This window comes from Cicer arietinum, chromosome 3, assembly GCF_000331145.2.
Source record: "Cicer arietinum cultivar CDC Frontier isolate Library 1 chromosome 3, Cicar.CDCFrontier_v2.0, whole genome shotgun sequence".
NCBI lineage: Eukaryota > Viridiplantae > Streptophyta > Magnoliopsida > Fabales > Fabaceae > Cicer > Cicer arietinum.
The window spans coordinates 12,315,710-12,326,917 of NC_021162.2; the positions used below are offsets into that span (position 1 = coordinate 12,315,710).

At 37.4% G+C, this 11,208-nt stretch overlaps 1 protein-coding gene across 1 annotated transcript in view; it reads left to right on the forward strand.

The window, feature by feature from the left end:
- Positions 1-705: 705 nt before the first annotated feature.
- Positions 706-11,208, forward strand: part of LOC140919655 (uncharacterized) — a 30,956-nt gene continuing 20,453 nt past the window's right edge. Inside the window, exons 1-2 of the mRNA XM_073366258.1 lie at positions 706-1,803; positions 2,450-2,641. Of these exons, the coding sequence (XP_073222359.1) occupies positions 706-1,803; positions 2,450-2,641 (1,290 nt within the window). The remainder of the gene's footprint in view (positions 1,804-2,449; positions 2,642-11,208) is intronic.

An 11,208-nucleotide genomic window follows, 5' to 3' on the forward strand; every position in this document is an offset into this window, starting at 1 on the left:
AAGAACTCTTAAGAACACATTGTTAACATTCTGATATTGCTTTTTCAGATCAAAGCCAAAAAGATTATCCATAATCATTGAGAGAGCTGAAAAAGTATTCTTGAGAGAAAAGACAATGTTCTCATAATCCATCATTGAATAACCAGATTCGTGAGAAGACACATTGTTCAAGATTGAAGACTTCTTTTATTCTGTTTGAAATAAATACTTTGTAAAGAAAACGACTGCTAGAAATCCAGCTAGAAACTGGTGGCGATCTTCTTGGGTGAGAGGCCTCATCAAGAAGGAGCCGTACTTTGATTTTGTGTGAGTCTGCTGATTGACTACAAGGATCAAGGGGTGAGCAATACGAAAGACATTGTGAGAGATAGATAGGTTTCGAGGAAACTGGAACTGGAAAATCTTTGTAATTGATTCTTTCTATTGAAGGAGAAGAAAATCTGAAATCCGATTGGATTTTCAGGACTGGACGTAGGTTGTTGTGGAACAACCGAACCAGGATAAATCTCTGTGTCTTCTTCTCTAACTCTCTCTCTTTAATTTTCTATATTGCTAACTTTGCATGCCTCAAAATTTAATTTCCGCTGTGCGCTTGATACTGATTAATTTGGTAACGAAAACTGATATATTTTCTTTATTGCGAGGTCACTGATACCAACAATTGGTATCAGAGCCAACTTCTTGAGAGGTAAAACTTATAAGAAGATGGCCTCAACTGACGTTCTGGGAGAAGGCGCTTCGTTAGCTCGACCACCAGCTTTCAACGGTACAGCCTACATGTACTGGAAGCAAAGAATGCTCATATTCCTGGAAGCAAGTGGCATAGATATCCTTGATGCTGTTGAAAACGGTCCGTACATTCCCAAGATTGCAGGAACTGACGACTCAATGATTATCAAGCCTAGAGCCGACTGGTCCGATGAAGACAAGAAGAAGGTTGGTTTCAATGCGAAGGCTAAGAACATCATCACGTCCGCCCTATGTGCAGAAGAGTTCTTTAGAGTGTCCAATTGCAAGTCAGCAAAAGAGATGTGGGACATCCTCCAAGAAACTCACGAAGGTACTACTGATGTTAAGAGAGCTCGTGTGAATACGCTCATGCACGAATATGAATTATTTAGCATGAAGAAAGAAGAGTCAATCAGCGATTTGCAAACCAGATTCACACACATAGTCAACAACCTGCATGCACTAGGAAAAGATGTGGATAATGAACAGCAGATTGGAAAGATTATGAGATGTTTAACCAGAGAATGGCAGCCAAAGATAACAGCCATAGCTGAGTCTAGAGATCTTGCAAAGATGACGACAGCAACACTATTTGGAAAGTTAAGGGAACATGAAATGGAATTACAACGACTGGATGAATCCGAAATGGAAAGTAGGAAAAAGAAAGGTTTATCTCTGAAGGTTCAAGCAAATCAATCAAAAATTGAATCCGATAGCTGCTCAAATGAATCCAGCAGTGACAATGAAGAACCAGAAATCGGACTGCTTGTCAAGAAATTTAAGAAATTTCTGAAGAAGAAAGATAACAAATTCAGAAAACCATCCAGCTCCAAGACTAGCGACAACAAGCAAATTACATGTTATGAATGTGGGAAGACTGGTCACATAAAGTCAGAATGCTACAAATTGCAGAACAAAAATAAAGCTGCAAAATCAAAAGGCAAAGAACCAGTCACCAAAACAAAGAAGGCGTATATTGCTTGGAACGATAATGATGAATCCTCTGCCTCTTCGGATGAAGAAGAAGCCAATATGTGTCTCATGGCAAATTCAGATTCAGAATCGGAAAAAGAGGTTAGTTCACAATTTAATCCAACATATGATGAACTTCAAGAAGCTTTCAATGAATTGCATGATGATTATGTGAACTCCATAAAACAGTTGTTAAGCACAAAGAAAATGCTTGAACAAGTGAATGTTGAGCATAAAGAAATTGAAAATTTATGTGAACAACTGAAAAAGGATTCACAAGAAAAATCTGCAAAGTGCATTGAACTTGAACATACGGTTGCATCATTAAAATCTGATTTGTTAAAGTTTGCTAATAGTAAAGATAAACTGAATGTCATACTTAGCAATCAAAGACATGTTCATGAAAAATCTGGTTTAGGATATACACCAAACATGCATGTTAAAAGGAATAAAAATAGATATGGTATTGGTTATATGCAAACCAGAAGTGTCAAACATGGTCAGAAATCTGCCATTGCTAAGAATATGTATGATATCTTTACTAAGCCAAATCACCATTCATCCTTTAATGGCAAGTGTCATTTCTGTTGCAGAAATGGACATTTTGTGTCAAATTGCAAGTTTAAAAAATTAGCCAATAAGGGATGGAAGCAAATTTGGAAAGCAAAGAAATCTGTGTTTGACACTAACCAAACAGGACCCAATTTAGATTGGGGACCTAAAACAAAATTCTGATTTTGTTTTGCAGGTGTGCTTGACATCCACTAAGCACTCATGGTATTTGGATAGCGGATGTTCGAAGCACATGACAGGGGACAAATCCAAATTTCTGTCCTTGACATTAAAGGAAGGAGGTTTTGTCAAATATGGAGACAACAATAGAGGAAAAATTATTGGAATTGGTGATATAGGCAATGAGTCAACGACAGTGATTAAGAATGTATTATATGTTGAAGGACTCAAGCATAACTTGCTAAGCATAAGTCAGCTATGTGACAAAGGTTTTCAAGTAAGTTTTTCATCACAATCTTGCATTATTGAGCATAAAGATGACAAAAACATAAAGCTGATTGGTGACAGAATTAACAACATCTATATGTTGGATTTCAATTCTGTACCAAGTGCTGTATGTTGCTTGTTATCAAATCAAGATGAAACATGGTTGTGGCATAAACGCATTGCTCATATTCATATTAATCACTTGAATAAGCTTGTTAGCAAACAGCTAGTAATAGGACTCCCCAATAGGAAGTTTTCTAAGGATAGGTTGTGTGATTCTTGTGAGAAAAGTAAACTGGTTAAGACTCCCTTTCCCTCTCCAGATTTTGTTAGAACAAATAGAGTTTTGCAGCTAGTTCACATGGACCTTTTTGGACCTGCCCAAGTTAAGAGTTTAGGTGGAAACCTGTATGGATATGTGCTGGTTGATGATTACTCAAGGTTCACATGGACTTATTTTCTGGCTCATAAGAGTGATACATTCTCAATTTTTAAGAAATTTGCTGCTTTAGTTCAAAATGAGAATGATCAGAAAATTGTTTCAATAAAAAGTGATCATGGAGGTGAATTCCAAAATGATGCTTTTCAAAATTATTGTGAACTACATGGAATCAACCACATATATTCTGCTCCTAGGACACCACAGCAGAATGGGGTAGTGGAGAGGAAAAATAGATCCCTAGAAGAGTTAGCTAAGACCATGCTTAAGGACTCCAACCTACCTAAGTACTTTTGGGCAGATGCAATTAGTACAGCCACTCATGTTGTCAATAGAGTTCTCATTAGGCCCCTGTTTAGGAAAACACCCTATGAGCTTTACAAGGGTAGAAAACCAAACCTTTCCTACTTTAGAATCTTTGGTTGTAAGTGCTTTGTGTTGAACAATGGCAAAGATCAACTCGATTTCCCAATCGATTTACTCGGTCAATGATCAACTTTTGTTGATTTCTTGTGTTCCAAGCAATTTGTATCAAGTGTGTAGGATTGTATTGTTGTTCCTAAAATCTTGCTCAATTAACATGTTAGATTTATCATATGATGTATGAACATTGTATGTTTGTTAATTATGTCAAAATTAGGATTCAAGGACTAAAGTCCAACAGATTTTTCGGGTGATTTTCGTACCACCCCACGAAAATTGACCAATATCTATATTTTTGGACCCAGACGATGGCATGTGTTTGTCATCTGACGCGGAACCCGAAACAATGTTATATATTTAGAAGAAGAATGCTATAAGGGTCTCTCGGTCCTGGATTTCATATTGACTTTTCGGGTGATTTTCGTAACCTCCGACACAAATAGACTGAAATATGTATTTTCGGACCAAACGATGGCTAGTGTTTGACATCTGATGCTGAACTTGAAACACTGTTGTATATTTAGGAGAAGAATGTTGTAAGGGTCTTCCGGTCCTCGATTTTGTCGGGACTTTTCAGGTGATTTTGGTACCACTTGACAAAAATTGACAGAAATACGCGCTTTTGAATCAGATGATTGCTAGTGTTTGAAATCTGACGCAGAACCCGAAACAGGGTTATAAAATTAGGAGAAGATTGATATAAAAGTCTCCTGGTCCTCGATTTCATTTGCACATTTTGGGCAATTTTCGTACCAGCAGACTAAAATGGACCAAAATTCGTATTTTCGAACAAGATGATGGCTAGTGTTTGACATCTAACGCAGAACCCGAAACAATGTTATAAATTTTGTCTAAGAATGCTATAAGAGTCTCCTGGTCCTCGATTTCATCTGGACATTTCAGGCAATTTTCGTAGCACCAGACGAAAATGGACCAAAATCTGTATTTTCGGACCAGACGATGGTTAGTGTTTGAAATCTGATGTAAAACCCAAAACACCGTTATAAATTTAGCAGTGAATGCTATAAAAGTCTCCTAGTCCTCGATTTCATCTGGACATTTCGTGCAAGCTTCGTACCACCCGAAGAAAATGGACCGAAGTTCGTATTTTCGAACAAGATGATGGCTAGTGTTTAAAATCTGACGCGGAACCCGAAACACTATTATAAATTTAGAAGAAGAATGCTATACGGGTCTCTCAGTCGTTGATTTTATCTTGACTTTTCGAACGATTTTCGTACCTCTCGACAAAAATAGACCAAAATCTGTATTTTCGGACCAGACGATGGCTAGTGACTGAAATCTGTCGCGGAACCCAAAACACTGATATATATTTAGAAGAAGAATGCTATAAGGGTCTTCTGGTGCTCGATTTCATTTGGACTTTTCGGGAGATTTTTGTAATACCCGACATAAATGTACCGAAATCTGTATTTTTCGACCAGACGATGGCTGGTATTTAAAATCTGACGCATAACGCGAAACATAGTTATAAATTTCGAAGAAGAATGCTACAAAAGTATTCTGGTCCTCGATTTCATCTGGACATTTCGGGCGATTTTCATACACGCCGACTAAAATGGACCGAAATCCGTATGTTTTGAACAAGATGATGGGTAGTGTTTGAAATCTGAGGTGGATTCCGTAACACGGTTATAAATTTAGGAGAAGAATGCTATAAAAGTCTCCTTGTCCTCGATTTCATCTTGACATTTCGTGTGATTTTTGTACCACCCGACTAAAATGGACCGAAATCCGTATTTTTGAACAAGATATTTAGGAGAAGAATGCTATAAGGGTCTCCTAGTCATGGATTTCATCTAGACTTTTCGGGCAATATTCGCACCACCCGAAAAAAATAGACCAAAATCCGTAATTTCGAAAAAGACGATGGGTAGTGTGTGAAATCTGATGCAGAACCTGAACACAGTTTTAAACTTAGGAGAAGAATGTTTTAAAAGTCTCCTGCTCCTCGATTTCATCTGGACATTTCGGGCGTTTTCATACCACTTGACTAAAATGTACCGAAATCCGTATTTTAGAACAAGATGATGTCTAGTCTTTGAAATGTGACGTGGAACCCATAACACTGTTATAAATTTAAAACAAGAATGCTATAAAAGTTTCCTAGTCCTCGATTTCATCTCCACATTTCGGGCAATTTTCGTACCACCCGAAGAAAATGGACCGAAATTCGTATTTTCGAACAAGATGATAATTGTTGGTTGAAATCTGACGCAGAACCTGAAACACTATTATATAATTAGGAGAAGAATTCTATAAAGGTCTCCCGGTCCTCGATTTCATCTGGAATTTTCAGGCGATTTTCGTACAACCCGATAAAAATGGATAAAAATCTATATTTTTAGACCAGACGATGGATAGTGTTTGAAATCTGACGTGGAACCTAAAACACTATTATATCTTTAAGAGAAGAATGCTTTAAGGGTCTCTCGGTCCTCGGTTTCTTCTGGACTTTTTGGGCGACTTTCGTATCACCCGACAAAAATGTACTGAAATCCGTATTTTCGAACAAGACGATGCCTAGTGTTTGATATCGGACGTGGAACCCGTTATAAATTTAGACGATGCCTCATGGTCTTCGATTTCATCTGCACATTTTGGGCGATTTTCGTACCACTCGACTAAAATGGACCTAAATCCGTACTTTCGAACAAGATGATGGCTAGTGTTGGAAATATGACGCGGAACCTGAAACACTTATATAAATTTTTGAGAAGAATGCTATAAGAGTCTTCAGGTCCACGATTTCATCTGGACATTTCCAGCAATTTTCGTACCACCCAACGAAAATGGACCAAAATCTGTATTTTCAGACCAGACGATGGCTAGTGTTTGAAATCTGACGCGGAACCCGAAACACTGTTATATATTTAGGAGAAGAATGCTATAAGGGTATCCCGGTCCTCGATTTCACCTCGACATTTTGGGCGATTTTCATACACGACGACTAAAATGGACTGAAATCCGTATGTTTTGAACAAGATGATGGATAATGTATGAAATCTGAGGTGGATTCCGTAACACGGTTATAAATTTAGGAGAAGAATGCTATAAAAGTCTCCTTGTCCTCGATTTCATCTTGACATTCCGTGTGATTTTTTTACCACCCGACTAAAATGGACCGAAATCCGTATTTTTGAAGAAGATATTTAGGAGAAGAATGCTATAAGGGTCTCCTAGTCTTCGATTTCATCTAGACTTTTCGGGCGATTTTCGCACCACCCGAAAAAAATAGAACAATATCCGTAATTTCGAATAAGACAATGGGTAGTGTGTGAAATCTGATGCAGAACCCGAAACACAGTTTTAAATTTAGGAGAATAATGTTTTAAAAGTCTCTTGCTCCTCGATTTCATCTAGACACCTCGGGCAATTTTCGTACCACCCGAAGAAAAGTGGCAGAAATCCGTATTTTTGAACAAGATGATGGCTAGTGTTTGAAATCTGACGCGGAATCCGAATCACAATAAGAATGCTATAAGGGTCACTTGGTCCTCGATTTTATATGGATATTTCGGGCTATTTTCGTACCACCCGACTAAAATGGACCCAAATCCTTATTTTCGAACAAGATGGTGGCTAGTGTTTGAAATCTGATGCGGAACCCGAACCAATGTTGTAAATTTTGGAGAAGAATGCTATAAGAGTCTTGTGGTCCTCGAATTTATCTAGCCATTTCGTCCAATTTTTGTACCTCCGGACGAAAATGGACCAAAATATGTATTTTCGGACCAGACGATGGCTAGTGGTTCAAATCTGACGTGGAACCCGATCACTGTAATATATTTAGGATAAGAACGCAATAAGGATCTTCCGGACCTCAATTTCATCTAGACTTTTCGGACGTTTTTTGTACAACCCGACAAAAATCGATCGATATCTGTATTTTCGAACCAAACGATGGCTAGTGTTTGAAATTTGACGCGGAATTCGAAACATGATTATAAATTTTGGAGAAGAATGCTATAAGGGTCTCCCGGTCCACGATTTCATCTGGACTTTTCGGGTGATTTTCGTTCCACCCGACAAAAATGGACCATAATCTACACTTTCGAACAAGACGATGCCTAGTGTTTGAAATCTGATGCGGTACCTGAAACATAGTGATAAATATAGGAGAAGAATGCTACAAAAGTCTCCTGGTCCTCAATTTCATATGGATATTTCGGGTGATTTTCGTACCACTCGACAAAAATAGATTGAAATCTGTATTTTCGAACAAGATGATGGCTAGTGTTTGAAATCTGACGCGGAACCAGAAGCACTGTTATAAGTTTGGAGAAGAATTCTATAAGAGTCTCCTGGTCCTCGATTTCATCTCGCCATTTCGAGTAATTTTCGTGCCTCCTGACGAATATGGACCAAAATCTGTATTTTCGGACCAGATGTTGGCTAGTGTTTGAAATCTGACGTGGAACCCGAAACACTGTTATATATTTAGGACAAGAATTCTATGAGGGTCTCCCGGTCCTCGATTTCATCTGGACTCTACGGTAGATTTTCGTACCACTCAACGAAGAAGGACCGAAATCCTTATTTTCAAACAACATGTTGGCTAGTGTTTGAAATCTGACGCGGAACTCGAAACACAGCTATAAATTTAGGAGAAGAATGATATAAATGTCTCCTGGTCCTCGATTTCATCTAGACATTTTGGGCAATTTTCGTACCACCCGAAGAAAATTGACCAAAAATCGTATTTTCGAACAAGAAGATGGCTAGTGTTTGAAATCTGACGCGGAACCCGAAACAAAATTATAAGTTTAGAAGAAGAATTCTATAAGGGTCTCTCGGTCCTCGGTTTTATCTACACTTTTGGGGCGATTTTCGTATCCTCAACAAAAATGGAACAAAATTTGTATATTTAGGAGAATAATACTATAATAGTCTTCCGGTCCTTGATTTCATCTAGAATTTTCGAGCGATTTTCGTACAACCCAACAAAGATGGACATAAATCTTTATTTTCGGACTAGACGATTGCTAGTGTTTGAAATTTGACGCGGAACTCGAAACACAATTATAAATTTTGGAGAAGAATGCAATAAGAGTCTCTTGGTCCTCGATTTCATCTGGACTTTTCAGGAGATTTTCGCACCAACAGACAAAAATCCGTATTTTCGAACAAGACGGTGGCTAGTGTTTGAAAACAGACGATAAATCTGAAACACAGCTATAAATTTAGGAGAAGAATGCTATAAAAGTATCCTGGTCCTCGATTTCATTTGGAAATTTCTAGCTATTTTTATACCACCATACTAAAATGGACCGAAATCCGTATTTTCGAACAAGATGATGGCTAGTGTTTGAAATCTGAGGTGGAACCCGAAACACTGTTCAAAATTTAGAAGAAGAATGTTATAAGGGTCTCTCGGTCCTCGATTACATTTGGACTTTTCAGGCGATTTTCGTAACCCTCGACAAAAGTGCACCTAAATCTGTATTTTTGGAGAAGTCGATGGCTAGTGTTTGAAATCTGACGCGGAATCCGAAACACCTTCATATATTTAGAAGAAGAATTCTATAAGGGTCACCCGGTCCTCGATTTCATATGGACTTTTCAGGCGATTTTTGTACCACCTGACTAAAATGAACAAAAATCCATATTTTCGAACAAGACGATGGCTAGTGTTTGATATTTGCGCGGAACCCAAAACACAATTATAAATATAGGAGAAGAATTCTATAAGGGTCTCCTGGTCCCCAATTTCATATGGACTTTTCGGGCGATTTTCGTACACCTCTACAAAAATAGACCAAAATCTATAGTTTTGGACCAGACAATGGCTAGTGTTTGATATCTAACACAGAACCCGAAATAATGTAATATTTTTAGGAGAAGTATTCTATAAGGGTCTATCGGTCCTCGATTTCATCTAACTTTTCGGGTTATTTTCGTACCAACCGACAAAAATAGACCGTAATCTGTATTTTCGAACAAGATGTTGGCTAGTGTTTGAAATCTGAAATTTGACGCGGAACCCGAAAAAATGTTATAAGTTTATGAGAAGAATGCTATAAGGGTCTCCTGGTCCTCGATTTCATCTGGACTTTTCAGGTGATTCTCGTAACACCCGACTAAAATGGACCGAAATTCGTATTTTCGAACAAGATGATGGCTAGTGTTTTAAATCTGACGCTAAACCTGAAACACAGTTATAAATTTAGAAGACGAATGCTATAAGGGTCTCTCGGTCCTCGATTTCATATAGACTTTTCGGACGATTTTCGTACCCCTCGACAAAAATGGAACAAAATATGTATTTTCGGACCAGACGATGGCTAGTGTTTGATATCTGAGGCAGAACCCAAAAATTGCTATATATTTTGGAGAAGAATGCTATAAGGGTCTTCCAGTCCTCGATTTCATCTGGACTTTTTGGATGATTTTCGTAAAACCCGACAAAAATAGATCGAAATTCGTATTTTCGAACAAGACGACGGCTAGTGGTTGAAATAAGACGCGAAACCAGAAACACAACTAAAAATTTAGGAGAAGAATGCTATAAGGATCTCCTGCTTCTCGATTTCATCTGAACATTTCGGGTGATTATCATACCACCCAACTAAAATGGACCGAAATCCTTATTTTTGAACAACATGATGACAAGTGTTTGATATCTTACACAGAACCTGAAACACAGTTATAAATTTAAAAGAAGTATGATATAAGGGTCTCTTAGTCCCCGATTTCATCTGTTCTTTTCGGGTGATTTTCGTACCCCTCGACAAAAATGGACGAAAATCTAAATTTTCGGACCTGACGATGGCTAGTGTTTGATATCTCATGCGAAATGCAAAACACTGTTATATATTTAGGAGAAGAATACTATAATGGTCTCCCGATCCTCGATTTCTTCTGGACTTTTCGGATAATTTTTGTACCACCCGACAAAAATTATCCAAAATCAGTATTTTCGAAAAAGACGATGGGTAGTGGTTGAAATATGACGCGAAACTAGAAACACAACTATAAATTTAGGAGAAGAATGCTATAATGGTCTCCAAGTCCTCGATTTCATCTGGACATTACGGGCGATTTCGTACCACCCGACAAAAATGGACCAAAATCTGTATTTTCAAACAAGACGATTACTAGTGTTTGACATCTGACGCTAAACCCGAAACACAGTTATAAATGTCGCGTCCGGTTTGTCTGCGAAAAAGGAGTCGCCACCAATTTTATTTTTATTAAAGGAAAAATTGGATAAAACCTAAAATAATATTTTTGAACCAAAAATTTGGATTCGGGAGTCGATTACGAGTAGGAAATTATTAACACCCTACGACGTCCGTTAAAACGGTTACCCTATAATTAATTATATACGAGCTATTTATTTATTTATTTATTTATTTTTACCCAAAAAAAATTAATAAAAAAAAATTAAATTATTTACATTAATGAAAGAAGAAAAAAATATTTGTTTTATTAATTTGGTTTGACAAGGGTAAGACCTTGCTCCTACGTATCCCTAGGTGCAATAGGGAAATCAAAACACACGTAGTTCTTAGGTAGAAAATATTTATGTGTTGACCGGTTTTATTATTATTTTTATTTATATATGTATCAAAAAATAAAAATAAAAATGTAATAATAGTAATAATGATGATAATAATAATAAT